At 28.0% G+C, this 16058-nt stretch overlaps 1 protein-coding gene across 2 annotated transcripts in view; it reads right to left on the reverse strand.

Moving 5' to 3' along the window:
* The window catches only part of LOC136984609 (AT-rich interactive domain-containing protein 4B-like), a 39482-nt gene that overhangs the window by 16558 nt on the left and 6866 nt on the right, over positions 1 to 16058 (reverse strand). For both annotated transcript variants that reach the window (XM_067281670.1, XM_067281669.1), the window contains exons 5-8: positions 8555 to 8634; positions 7624 to 7727; positions 4743 to 4961; positions 2022 to 2101 (exon numbers count right to left, since the gene is read on the reverse strand). In XM_067281670.1, coding sequence (XP_067137771.1) covers positions 2022 to 2101; positions 4743 to 4961; positions 7624 to 7727; positions 8555 to 8634 — 483 coding nt within the window. The remainder of the gene's footprint in view (positions 1 to 2021; positions 2102 to 4742; positions 4962 to 7623; positions 7728 to 8554; positions 8635 to 16058) is intronic.

Raw genomic sequence — 16058 nt, forward strand, 5'->3', positions numbered from 1 at the left:
CTGAAGAGAATCAGAGTCAAAGATTTTAATTGCAAAATAACTTTTTGATTTATCTTCAAAGAATATTTACTATCCACTTTGTTAATGTTTTTGAGAATGATATATGAAGTATATTATGTATTAAAATATTTGAAGACCAAATTTTGGAAGATCCAAGGAAATTATAAAAATTGCTTGAAACTTAACTGTTCATTTTCAAAGAATTGTTAAATCAGTGTAGTATAATTGAGTTTCTACTATAAACGTTGATTGATTAAGAATATTTATAGCACAAATATGTATTCATTTTACAGAAATAAATTTTTATATATAACCTGACAAAAGAATTTAATAACAAGACTACAAAAATATAGTGTACTGCCATTGATATGTATAACAGCAATGTGTGAATAAATGGCTAACCATAAACTTGTCATTTTGTATGTTAAATATGTGTCATTTAAAATCATTAAAATTGAAAAATTTGATATTTGGAGATTACATACAAACTTTCATTCAAATAGTTTATTTTTCATGTTTTTTTTTGAGATGTTTCTCACAAACAAGATACAATTAGAAGAGAGACAATACAATAATGCTAAATTTTGCATGAATATAATCATTAAAGATCTCAAAACCCACTAATGGCGAGGTTGAGGCTGAAGTTTTAAACGTGTACGTCGGACATTTAGCACCGCTTTCCTGTAAGCCTAGAAGTTTGACAATGGCGTTTGGAAAGTCAATGGAATCATGCTCGACATTCCAAACGCCATTGTCAAACTTCTAGGCTTACAGGAAAGTGGCACTGAATGTCCGACGTACACGTTTTCGCGTTTAAAACTTCGGCCTCAACCTCGCTAATATTTGTTCTAATTAAAACATCTAACTGGGTTTTCAGTAAAATTAAATCGACTGGTCTAAAATTAAAATATGAATTATCTCACAAGAAAATTCATACTTAATATTTTAAAGTAAGTAAATTAATTTAAATCATAAAAATCTCTCTCTTTTTTTTTTTAAACTTAATTAGAAGTAGTTATCTTAACGATTTGTAATATAATGATTACAAAGCAGAAAAAAATATAAATTATAATTGTATTTTTTTAAATAAAATAAATTTTTAGAAACATTTTAATATGCAAATCAGTTTAATTTTTGAATTGGTATTAAATAAAACAACAAAAAAGTACAATTTAATTAAAAATCTGCTTTCGGTAATAACATTTCCATTCAATACGTGGATATTTATTGCATAAAATGGAAGAAATTTGTAAATAATGGACCATGTATCAATTGTGTAATGTATTTAGTAATAACTTTTTATGTTATAAAAGTAATTTTTTTTTAATCTAAACAATCATAAATAAAATTTCTTTACTATAAGATATAAAACATAAAAATAAAACAACTTATAATTTTATGAGAAAAGTTTCTAGTTGTAATATTATTAAATCACTTGAACTGTAAATATAAAACTTAATAATGAATCAAAACTTTGGATACATTTCATGAACAGATATTTGTTTAAATTAAGAATTCTCCATCTACATAATAAAAAATATATGTAACTTTATATTTATTAGATTATAATTTAACCAAGTTTGTTAAAAGATTAAAAAAAACTAGTTTTAAGTATAATTTTAAATTCAAATCAATAAACAATTAAACTATATTAGCTACTGTACATCTAATGTTATTCATACTTTTAAGTAAAGTACTGTAGTTTAAGCTTAATATTATAGTAAAACCTTGATTATACATATAAGTATATGTACTGTATATGCACAGAAAATATTTTTCTAAATGCAGACGATAAACTAAATTAATGTCTAGATACACTTCCACATCTACAATTTCATTTGCACATAATTATGGGAGTTTGGACAGGAAAAAAAATGACTATTTTAAGCAAAAATCTGATTATTCTGCATATCCGGACAGCTTGAGATCCCAATTAATAGGATTATTGGAGTTTTACCATATTTATTAATAAGAAAGCCATTCACATTTTAAAAATAAAAATTCATAAATTAATTGATTACCAGTTTTAAGTAAATTATTTTCAACCTTGGATCCAATTTCCTTAGTAAACATCTTTGTTTCTTTCTTCTTAACCTGATAACTTGTTTAAAAAAATTTTTTTTTTAATATTTGATTTTTATCTTGTATTTTATTTTATTATTATTTTTTAATTTATAATTTTTATGACTGATTTATTAACATTCTACATAATAAATTATTTTAAAAAGAAATAAGAATATTTTAAATTTACACACAGATTTCAAACAATATTCAAATTATAATAAAAATAATAAAATGTATAATACATGTATATTTGTTGTATAATTCAAAACCATGTCTTCTTTTCTTTGATTAATTTGTTATCAGTACTAGGTGCATATACAGACACTTGGCAATTTTATCATCAACTTTTATTCGGGAATTTCTTATTTGACGAATCTTGTACTATGACAAGATATCCCGCCAACCAAAGAGGGTAATGCCTGAAACTAGTCTCGGTGAATAAGAAATTCCCAAATAAAAACTGATAAAATTGCCAAGTGTCCGTATATGCACCTAGTAGTGATAACAAATTATTAATGTATATTTGTGTTTATATGTAAAATATTTATGATAATTTTCAATCTACATTCATGCCCAAAAGATAAGCATAATTAGTGATAGATAATAGATAAGTGTCCAGGTACAATCTACAAAATGATTATGAGTAGGTTTGCCACATGTTGAGATGCTCAATGTAGAACAAATCAATATATTTTGAATAAACACTTAGGTGACAATTAACAATAATTTAATATAACGCTACATAATTTAGAGAATTTTCCTCAATAATTGAATATAATGTCTTATATACAGATATATACTGTTCATTCATTGTGTCTAAACTTATATTTTTTATCATTCTTCACATATTTCAATAGTGCTACATCATTGTGTACCTTTTCAAACAAATGTACACAACTGCTTTCATAATTGATGCACATTAGCAATTTCTGCTTTAACATAAGTTCAGCAAAGTCCAATAGTAATTACAATGCTTCCCACCATGGCCAAAAATGGAAGTTTATACTAAAATGAAACTTTTCATTGTTGGAGGAAAATATTATTGTCAACAAAAATTTTTATTGTGTTCAGAAATTAATTAAATGTTCTTTATGTCTCTTTTTAATTTTTTAAAATGACGTAATTTCTAAGCAGTTTTTTTGTTTACAAATGAAAAGTAAGACAATTAAGCTTTGAAGTAGGATGTAGGACATCTATTGTAATTGTAAGGTTGTCCTACCAAAAGTAAGATGCATGACAACCCTAGTTATGATCAAAGTAGAATCCTGAGAGAGTGGAAAACTGTACAGTCTCATGAAAACCATGGAAAGAGATCAGTTTTCAAGTTGTGGCATTCATGGTCCAAGCAGCATTATGCTTAATGGCTATGCCAAGCTCCATGTTTTTGCAAGGGATGTCTACTCAAAGAAGGTAGAGATGACATGAGACCATACAAAGATGCTATAGATGCAGATTTCATTTTTATAGACAATAATGTTTACAGACATAGGGCTGCACTTGTCAATAATTTTCTTAACGTGAAGATTTTCATTATGTGGAATGACTGATAAGATCTCCAGATCTAAGTCAACATATGGGATACCCTAGGGAGACAAGTTGTATCCCCACTACCAAAAACACTGGCAGCTTCAAGATGCTCCTGTTCAAGAATGGACTTTGCTTCTGACAGCCAATAAACATTATAACTAAGTGTGAGCAACTGCTGTGCAAGTAGGTAGGAGGCTAACCCCATCATATTAATAATTTTCTATGCAAAAAGATTTACAACAATGCTTAGTACTTAAACTCATTTTTTGTTTGATATAATTTATATTTAATTTTTACCTGTCAATTATATTTTGTTGAATAAAAAATACAATGTTATACTTGTATATTGTTCTGATCAGTAGTTCCTGAGACACAAACCAAATTAATGGTTACACTTACATTTTGAACATGAATGGCTATACATGAATGTAATTAGCCTTTGTATAAAATTGTTGGAAGAGTTGACATATTTTAACAAAACAAAAGTGAAATACATTCATATATATTATTTTGGAGACAGAAGCTATTTTTTTCAGTGTAAAGTAAAGAAAATGAGAAATGTGAGAGAATAAATTTATGATGATACAGTAGAGCGTCGTTTATCCGAATCAATTGGGGACTGGGGTTGTTCAGATAACCCCAGTCCCCAATTGATTTTTTCGTATAACCGATTACGTACGAAAAAATCCGACGTTGAAATTTTTCTCCGTTGCCTGTCACTTCGTGTTGAATTTTCATTGATTTTAAGCCAAACGAAAATTTTTATAATAATAATAGAGGCTATTGTATCATTAAAAATTATTTCTTTATTTTGTACAAACAAAATAAATATATTGAAAAATATAAAAACAAAAAAAATTATACTTTAGAAGTTAATCTAGTATCAAAAACGTTCGATTCAGCACGACACAGTCCGACTGGAAAGCTTTCGGATAACCGGCTCTCAGATAAACAACACTCTACTGTAATATAATAAATTACGAATTTCATAAAAGTGTTTCATTAATGTAAAAATTTCAATCAGTGTGTAAGCAAGCTTAATATTTTATCATTGTTTTTCTATTAAAATTAAAAGTAAAATTGAAAAGTGATAAAATGCATTCAAAGAAATGTCGATTTAATATACAATTCAAAACAATTGAGTAACTTACTATTTGCCATCTTTGAAGGATCTCACAAGATAATAATCTTTAGAATTGATTTTGATGTCTTGAGAAGTCGGAGACACTATTAAAGCTGGAAACCAATTGTCTTTCTTTCTTTTGTCTCCCATGTCGACGCACACGACTTTAGCAATGTCAGATTCGTAATCTTTCTTTGTATCTTTTTTCCTTTTAGAATGAAGTTCTTCGCTGCTACTGTCTCCATCCCTGAAATATAATTAATCCATCTTCATAATGCATCACAATGTAACTATCAAAACTGTTAAGTCATTTAATCTATAATTATTCTGAACTTTTCTTCTTGAATAAAAAGTTTTAAATTCTTACATTGACATTTTGTGTGTTAAAAAATAAGAATTCAAATTAATGAAATAAAGCAATTTGATGTCATTCTTAATTTCAGTAATAATATAATTAGTAAACTCTGCAATGATTTGCAAACAGCTATGAATAAAAATTATGCTATGTATAATGAAACAACAATTTCTAAATATACATAACTGAAGTTGGGATGATATCAGTTCGAATCTTTCAAAGTAATCAAAATGAAGGAGTATCATTACATTTTCTTAACTTCCTCTGATAAATAAATAATTAATTTAATTAAACAATATTAATGACATTTGTATAATAACATGATGATTTGTTGTGTCAGAAGCATTGTATAATATTTTTGAGATGCTTAATAGAATATATTCAATATATATCGGTTGAGTGCAAGATTATTATTCTATATTATGTATGAACATAGTATTTGTATGAACATGGAAAAAGTGCAACATTAATATTCACAAGTAATACTAAAATTTGTGAGTTATAACTAGTTTGTGTAACTGAGAATACTAACATTGGCAATTATGGAAAAATACTGTTAACAATATTTGGTAGCAAGCACAACACAAATGCAATATTTCAATGTTTAATCATCATACTTACTCAAGATTTGGCTTTTCTGGTTTTAGTATCTCTGAAGGGTAGGTCTTAGACATGACGTAATACTATGTAATTAGTAACCTCTCGAGATACGCATCTTGCTTCTTTGTCACTAATTCCTTTGTATCATTTTAATAATTTTGTTAGACCAATATTTAAGAGGTCAACCTAGCTCAATATTGTTAGTCTGTTATAATAATGTTTTAAGTAATTGAATGAAAATCCCAGGAAACTTTGTGGTACTCTTTCCAGAATTGTTGCATTCCTAATGTTTTAAATGATACCAAAGACAACTGCATGTGGTTAGACGTAAAAATCGATTCAAAAGAGCCTAATGTGAAAAGTGAGAGGTTTCAAACTTTGATACTACAAAAGACATTGATATATAACTTGCTTTACTGTGTAAAACTAAACAAATTTATATCAACAGAACCAATTCTGTTGACACAAATTTGTCTCCAGCTGCCTATTAAAAAAAAAAAAAAAAACCCACAAGTTTGCATTCAGAAATGAACGTGTGTCTTAGATTTGAGAAACTGATTATTTAGCATTTATATTTGTTTAAATGTTGCTGTTATTTGAAAAAAGAAATCATAAATTTGAAAATACTCCCTTTATACTTTTTGAATACTTTCGATGGTTGCAACAATGTTGTGATATTCATATTTACATCTCCTTATAACTGAAAGATAACTTCACAAAAAGTACACACATTCCAGAGTTAAAAATTACAGCTAATTTTAAAATAATTTTCCTAAATAATTGTAGAATCCAAATTAAAAACTTTGTTAAGACATTTGTCCAAAGAATTAAGTTAAGTTGTCTAAGAAAAACTTTGGTAAAACTTATTTTCTTCAAAATGAATCATTTTCTTTTTAAAGATATTAATTCTGCTTTAATTTTGCTTTGTTTTAAAAATTTATTTTGAAAACGTTTAAATAATAGTTACTGCTTTTAGGTTGAAAATAAATAGATAAATTACCAAACTTAGCTAATAATTTATTCTCAAACACAACTCATATGAATTCTGTATGAATAACAACTCTTAGGACTCCAAAATATTTGGTCTGTTGTTGTTCTTGTTCAACCTGGACAATTAAAATTCTACTGTAAATCATTTTTACAGTAAAGTTTTAATCATCCATTAATTTACATTCAGGTGTTTTAATTGTCAAATATGGTAATAAAATTTAAAATGCTATTTCAAACTTTCCTCTCATATCTAAACAGTTTATATAATACTTAACCTTAAGTATTTTTATTCAATTTTGCAATTTACTACCAAATTATGAAATAAACTTCCAATTTAATCATTTTAGCCATTCATCTACTAATCCTTTTAAATGTTTTATTTGCTAACAGCATCAATTCAATATTTCTGTTTTAAAAATTATTAATAAATCATTTTAAATAAAGTTATTAATTTAATATTTAAAACATTTATATCTATATGTAGAAATGTTAAACATAATTCTAAAATAATACACAATTTCAGTAAATAGTATTTGCCTTTAGTTTTATTCGTCTGGTGAAGTTATTTTTCTTTGATAGAAGAATATGAACAGATTTTTCAAATCTTTTCCTTCCTTGTAATTAGAAATTAATAAATAACTATTTACAAGGAAGAGTGTTTTCTAACAAATACAAATTGAGATAAATTAATAGTAAAGAAATTTATTATACAGCAATCATTTTTATAAAAATTTATCATTTGAAAACTAAAATGATATCATTAATTTCTAATTAGGAAATCATTTCAATCACTACATTATAAAGTATTAGTAAAGTGTTTTAATGACATTAATAGCATTCTAATGTCTTAAAAAAAGATTTATAATTTAATTGAAGTAGAATTCTGCTAAATCTAAACATCAATTTACCTTCACGTATTCACATTAAAGTTTTAAAATTAAGTAATATAAAAATGATACTTTACATTGAGGAACAACTTGCGATCGATCGTCTTTTTCTTTTATTTTTTGATCCTATTACTGGAATACCAAAATGTTCTGGATTTGTTAATGGCAACTGATCCAAAGTCTAATAAAAAAAATTAAACAAAATTTGAAAGACTGCAACAAGCAATTAACAAATTAATTTTTATTTATAATCTATTGCTCTGAAGTATAATCTTTGCTACATCCAACATTTTTATTGAATTATATGAAATAATATATTAAATCAATCAATTCATTGTAAATCCATGTTTGCATGCAATTAATCTGAATAGTTATTCGTGTCAGTATTTCAAAATATTAGAATAATAATAAAAATATTGAACATTATAGCTCAAGAATCACATAATATTCTTAATTATATATGATTAACTTTATATAATAATAATACGTAAATTTTACTTATAATATTTTAAATAAATTATACAAGAACAAATATTTTCTTCTCTTAATTTTAAAAATTTAAATTATTTGCTTAACAGATGTACATCCGAATCCTCAACAGTAATTATAGCATTCAATAATTTGTATACTTTTATGCCAAAGTCTCTGATTTAGATAATAAAATTATAAGACCCCACATATAGCAGCATGCCCAGATGTGTCAACTTGACAAGAGCACTGTACTGTTGTGTCAATGTAAATTACATATAAATGAATTGATAATTCAACGATATATCTCTGCGGTAACCATTATTAAAAATAGAAGTCTGATGCCGATGCAATAAGATATTTTCAATATCATTACAGTTTTTTAAAAATAATGAGAGTTTTTAAAGGCATTTTGCAGAATATAGTGCCAATTTTGGTGCATCTGTATGCTTATGTGCATGGAAATACGGTATTTTTAATCATATATATTTGATTATTATTTTTCATCAAATTAAAAACCAACTGAAGTGATATTATTACCTCACTTTCAGCAAAATGTCGCCCGCTTTTTAAGCACAGTGATGTTCTCCTCAGTGTCGTTTCATCACCATCGTCAAACACTGAAACAAAACTTGTTTTTAATTAAAAAAAATATGAAATTCAAATATGAAAAATATATAATTATATAAGTTTCATAAAACTATTTATTATACAAGCTCTCTCTCAAAGTACACAACTCCATTTTACATTAACAATCAACATGTAGTGAGATAATCTTATATAAAGTAACTTATTATAATAGCTTGTATCATATATCATTGAAATATTCGAAGTGATAAAGTTTTAAATTCTAACACTTCAAATATTTGTCAGAACAAGTTGTAAGTAAAACTAAAGATAGCTCAAAAGAAGCCAAAAATGCTTTTGTAAATAAAATAGTTGGTTAGCCTAACAAGCAGTGTGAAAGGACTTTTTTTAATCATAAAAAAACTCCATTTATCAAGTTCAGTGAAATATTTAATGTAAATATTTTGTAAACTTTAAATAATATTAGTGATTTAAATATAAAGCCAATTAATAAAATACATTGATAGGTGTAAGGAAGTAAATCAAATTTACTGAAAAATTATGTATGTATTTAAAAAAAACTTTAATGTTTGAATCTAAACAGTCAATATTTTTTAATACTTTCTCGCTATACTCTTGATCGAATCATCAAACAACAGCTAATAAAACCATATCCGAATATCCAAATTCCTGTTATAATGAATGTTCTTTAGTATCCATTGCAACATTCAAATCAAAAAATCCAAGGATTACAAATTTAATTGAAGAGAATTTATGAAAAGTTTGAAGATCACACTAATAAAAGTTTGAAGGAGGAAGTAATTCCATTTCTGGTGTGTGTTTTGTTAGTTTTAATGGCATAGTGCTCATTTACATTACAAGATTCTAGTGTAATCTTATGAACTTATTCTTAACAACTCATTACAATAGGTTCATTATCTCATTTTTTAATTTTATTTATTGTTTTGTTTTAACACAGCAATATTTTAATATAAAATGTATAGTATAACTACAACATTTTTATTGTTGTCTACTGCAAATTAAAGAAAAAACGGCTTATATACAATCCTATTAAGAGTATTGAAGAGACTTATTTATTGTATTATAACTTACGAATATCTTTTAAAGATCTTAGCGTTAGTAAAAAAAGGGAGTTTTTAATGTTTAATATCATATTAAAATGATCAATTAATAGGTAAATAAGTATTTTGCAGTGTTTTGGTGTCAGAGAAATTTATAAAACAAATGGAAATGGCTTAGGATTTTTCCTATAATAAATAATGAAAAAATCCCCAATATCAATAAACAACATTTTCCTAGAATAAACTTGATTCCAAATTTAAACAGGTAAAATAACATATTGGCTGATCTGGAAGATTTGATTTGATTTCTAGTTATTCTGTTGATCATGATCTTCTACCATTAGGTGATTCAAATGCCAGGATTGGTAAGAAAATGGACAATATTTTACATGGGAATATTATTTTGAATTCAGATTATCAAAAGATTTGATAAACAATAAGTGGGGTGACCAGTTTATTGAGTTGGTTAAAGACTATAATTTATACACAAGGTGCATCTGAAAAGTTTGATGAATGGTCACATAGTTGAATAACCGTGCTGGTTAGAATGTTGCGCTCACGCAGACGTAGTGAGAGTCTTGCCAACTAGTGCACCCTAGCACCGAAATCGCAACAGTTAAACAGAAGTGTGAGGAATGTCACTGCAAAATGGAGCAACGCGTGAACATTACAGCACTTCCTCACTACACACCAGGTTCTTCAACACTCTCCATATTCTTCAGATCTGGCACCTGCAGATTTCTTCTTGTTCCCCGCCTGAAAGGCCTACGTTTTTCCAACATTGTGCAGATCCAACGTGTGACAACGGTGCTTTGTGCAATACCGAAAGAAGTGTTTGCTCACAGCTTCCAGCAACTGTACAACCGATGTCAAATGTGTGTTGTCGCTAATGGCGATTACTTTGAATGCCAGTAAAAGTATTTTGTTTGTATCTCGTTTCCTTTATTTCATGAGACCATTCACTGAACTTTTCAGACACACCTTGTATAATAAATGGTCGTCACCCTCATAATTCCCCAGCTAATTTTACATACGTATCCAAATTGGAAGCATCAGTAATAGACTTATTACTATTGAGTGAGGGACTGATCGAGTACCTTGAGGATTTTTATGTTTTTGAGGACTATATGTCAGATCATTGAACTATTTTTTGGTACTATTAGAATTATCATTTGATAACACATGAAAAAGTGATGCTATTCAAAGAGAACAACAGGAAAGGTTGACATGGAAAGAAGAAAAAGTAAACTTGTTTACTCAAGCAGTTAGTAACTTGTACACAACTGTAGAGCCTATTGACAATATACAGTCCGTAAAGAAATTATAAACTCAAAAGAAATATTTCTGTGTTTTAATTTCTTTTCATCCACAGTCAATTGTTGCTGTCTGCGATGATTTTAATCAGTCTTAAGAATATATAATGAAATAAACAAGTCTTTGTATTGTATCATTTTAATAAAAAATCAAAAATTTGAATTGTTACAATTTTTTGTTGTAAACAATTTATAATCTCAAGGGTGAAAACTGATTATTACCATTGAATGGAACAATCCACCATGCATGTATTTATGTAAATTAGTATGGGTAACATTTTGGGTGAGTCTAAGAATTCAAACTAAAAAAGTGACAAAAATGCCAAGGGGAGTAACCTTAACTGAAAGTGAAATATGAAAAATCTATTTCTTTAAGGGAAAAGGATGGCCAACTCGTAAAATTGCTTCAAAACTTGGAAGATCTCAAACTGCAGTACAGAATGTACAGTACTAAAAAAGGGTGACAATTATAGCAAAATTAAATGTACAGGACGAAAACCAAGTCTGCAGCCTTGTGACCATCGCCGCATTGCTAGTCTTGCAACAAATGAATCATTGTCTACACGTGAGATAGCTGCAGTTTTCCCAACTTCAGTGTCCCACCAAACTGTGTGGAAAAGCTTGAGAAAGAATAAAACAATAAACTTTATGAAAGTGAAGTCCAAACCAAAGCTAACAGAGTTACATCGGTCAACAAGGCTGCAATAGGCAAAAGATCATGTTACCTGGACAACTGAATGGAGAAAAATAGTTTTCTCAGATGAGAAAAAGTTTAACCTGGATGGCCCGGATGGCCAAGCATATTATAGGCATGATACAAGAAAGAATCCCAGGGTCAAATTCAGTAGACAACAAGATGGAGGTTCAGTAAAGATCTGAGCAGCAATCGGATATGAAGGGAAAACAGATTTGGCATTTATTAATGGGCAAATGAATTCTGAGATGTACCAAGCTATGTTATATGAACATTAATCCCATTTGGTCCTCTCATTGGTGGTCAAGACTGGATCTATCAACAGGACAATACATCTGTTCACAAGTCAGCCAGTACTACAAAGTGGTTTTCACATGAAAAATTGAAGTGATGGTTTGGCCAGCACATAGTTCAGACCTTAATCCCATTGAAAACCTTTGGAGTCAATTTGTGGCATTAGTTTAACACCGAGGAAAACAATACAACACATCCGATGAGCTTAAAGTTGCATTGTATAATGCCTGGGACAAAATTAAACTAAGTGACATTCAAAACCTGCTTGATTCAATGCCTAAACGAGTTGTGGAGGTAATTGAAAACAAGGGAGGTTCCGCAAAGTATTAAAAACCTACTAAATCACCCTTGAGTTTATAAATTGTTTACAACAAAAAATTGTAACAATTCAAATTTTTGATTGTTTATTAAAATGATACAATACAAAGACTTGTTTATTTCATTATATATTCTTAAGACCAATTAAAATCATCTCATACAGCAACAATTGACTGTGGATGAAAAGAAATTAAAACACAGAAAAATTTCTCGAGTTTATAATTTCTTTATGGACTGTAGAATTAACTAATCCATTAATCATTACTTTAATTTGGAAATCTACTAGGCAATGTGGATTAGTAACAAAATTTCAGATAAGAGGCAGAATTGGTCTTGTATGATTTGATAGAGACTAAAATTACAAAAAAGAAAAATATGGCATTGCGGGAGTTTTGCAGATCTCGCTCAAATGAGAATTTGGTTAAATATATTAATTATAAAATTAGTTTCCTTCATAATGTAGATCCAAGAAGAAAATATATTGGACTAATATAAGTAAACGATTGCAAACTACAAGGTTGTAAAGAGACTTTTCGAAAATTATAAATCACAAATTGGACTGCAGAGGTAAGCGGACTGCAGAGTTAGTCAGATTTCTACTGACAAATGGATAAGATTTTTGAAATTCAATATTAATAGCGGTGGTCTCGGTGTTTTGCCGACTATGGATTATGATAATTTTTATCCTCTTTTGGATGATCTTTTCTCATTTGATGAACTAAACATGGCAATCTAAAGGCTAAAAAAAGGTTCATTTCTTGGTTTGGATGGAATGAAAAATGAATTTATTCAACCACTGCCGAAAATTGTCTATTTAGAAATTCTTAGTTTATTCAATAAAATTAAAGAGGCGACAGCTTTTCAAGCGATATGGAAGAAAGTTTAATTAAAAATGATTTACAAGAAAGATGAAAGATCTAATCCAAGTAATTATCGCCCAATAGCATTGTTGAACACATTTAGAAAACTATTTACCAGTTTATTTATCAAATCGATTAATAAAATGGTTACATGAGCATAATGTCATCTCAATATTTCAAGGTGCCTTTGTTCAGGGCAGAGGAACAATTTATAATACTTTTATTTTTAATGGTTTAATTCAATATGTGTTATTGAGGAAAAGGAGGAAAATTTATTCACTTAAAAAAGACATTTGATAATGTTAAACTTAATTTATTGTGGAGGAAATTATATATTCCTCCACAATAAATTAAGTCTTTATATATTATTATATAAGGACTCTCCAGATCCTTCATTATTTTGCTTAGGAATTTGTTTACTACTACTAGTTATCAAATAAAAGGAGATACTGTTAATTCTACTTGCATAACATCTACTAGAGGTTTACCCCAGGGAGAACCACTAAGCCCTTTGTTGTTTAATCTGTTTATAAATAATCTTCCAGAGATATTTCATCATTCTGATTTTTCGGGTTTTTACCTAAATGTCACAGATGAGCTGCATTGTCTTCTATATGCAAATGATGTATTATTACTAGCAGACTTGAAGTCATCTTTACAGAAAAAACTGATTTTATTATCTGATTATATGTTGAAAAATGATCTTTCTATTAGTTTTCAGAAAACAAAGGGATTGGTGTTTCATAATGGAGGAAGACTTCATAAAACTGATAAAATTTTTTTTAACAATGTGGAAATTAATTTCGTTTCTCATTTTAAATATTAAGGATTTAATTTTTCCTCCTCTGGAGTTTTTAATTATCATTTGGATAAAATAGAGAAAGAAATACAGAAGACAGGTTGTCTTTTGGCACTACAGACAAAAATGAAAATGAACTCCATTAAAGCGATGTGTAAACTTTTCAATGCTATGTTAAAGTCTAAACTGACATATTTGATTCCAGTTTTGGGTTTAGATCTTATTGAAAAAGTTGAGAAGATTCAATTAAGATATTTCAAAAGATTATTTAAGCTTGAACATTCAGTGCTCAATTCTGTTGTAAGATTGGAATTAGGGAGACCTCCGCTTGAAATTAATATTTTAAAAAATATTTTGTTGTTTTGGTCTAAGATTATTGATCTTCCTCATCAGGATCTTTGTTATTGTGTTTATGAATCTCTATCGAAGAAAGGAAATTCAAGCAAGAGAAATTGGGTGTTATAAATTAAAAACATTTTTGATAATTTAGGCCATTCTTGTGTGATATAATACAAACTAGATGTGATCAATTATGGCAACAAGATATAAATTATGCTTCACTTCAGTGATGTAATATTTATGAAAGAAGTACAGAGTGGCAGACCGCCAATTACTTAAATTATAATATTGAATTTCCTATGAAAAGTTTGCTAATGCAATTATGTCTTAATAAATACTGGATTATGCTGAGTGGTCAGCATACAGATATTTATAAGAGGGCATTATTGCCAATATTGTATTACCAATCACAATTGTATATTAATGCATATTTTTGCGTCATGTCCAGTTTTATATTTGTTAGAGAAAGAAATTCTCATTGATGATTTTTCAAAGAATTATTTATATGATAAAAATATGTCAAAGATAATGTTGTATAAATTGTATAATTTTTTCATTAAATCTTTGTACTATTTGTGTTAAATGTATTATTTAAGCACAATTAAGAAACCATTGTGTGACTGCTTATTTATTAATTTTGTTTTATTTTCCCCCTTGTATGGAAGTACTTGTACTTGTATCAATAACAAATAAATAAATAATTTGTTTCTTAGATTATAAAATAAAACCTTACAGTGAATCATTTATGACATTTTGATGAACATATGTGTTTGGCTTTGGGACACTTAGAATGGTGTAAAATGAAGCAACTTTATAATATTTAGTTCAACCGGTCTCAAAATCATAAATTCGTGGACCACTTGAACTGAGTCAAGGATAAACTGCAGATTACCTATGTCCATGTACTTTCTATCCTGTAATCACCATCTTAGATCAAATGGTTCCCAAATTTTTATGATCTGCAGCTCCCTTAACTTGGTGCTATCTAACAGCAGCTCCCAATATACTTGTATTATATACTATATACACACATACATTATACAGGATGATTCACTGGTGGCATTCAGTAGTTTTTTTTCTTAGAAACCACTAGAAATAGGAAGATGGTATTAATAACCAAGTTTATAGAACAGATGGGAGACAATTTTTGGTGACCTTGTATGACCTTGAAAATCAATGGTTTTTGAGATACAGAACAACATAAGATTTCTTAAATTATAACTTTAATTATGGCTTTTGAGCTATGATATGAATTGTACTTGACAAAATCTGTATAACAACTCAAAAGTGTCCCTTATAATTTAAAAAACCCTATTAATATCTCAAAAACAATGATTTTAGGGGTCATCTAAGATCACCAAAAATTGTCCCATTTGTTCTATAAAATCGGTTATTAATCCCACCTTCCCATCTCTAATGGTTTCCAAGAAAAAAAACTACTGAATGCCACCAGTGAATCACCCTGTATATATTTAATATATGTATGTATGTAATTTTTTTTTAGAGGAGAAACCCAAGCTACGTAATACTCTTCCTATTTAAGAGTAACTGATGCATTGGTATTATAATTAAATGATATTAGTTAATAAAGGAAAATAGGCAAAGAATAAATACTATATAAAATGTATTTAGTACGATTATTTTCATATGCCACATATTCATTGACTGCAAATTTTAACTTGTATGAATTAACCACAAAACAGAAGCAACAATATCTGCAGGAAACTCTCTTTTTCCCTAATAACGGGGAAAGAACATAATTTAGTTATGAAAAGATT

This window comes from Centruroides vittatus, unplaced genomic scaffold, assembly GCF_030686945.1.
Source record: "Centruroides vittatus isolate TY-2023 unplaced genomic scaffold, ASM3068694v2 contig_925, whole genome shotgun sequence".
NCBI classification, from domain to species: domain Eukaryota; kingdom Metazoa; phylum Arthropoda; class Arachnida; order Scorpiones; family Buthidae; genus Centruroides; species Centruroides vittatus.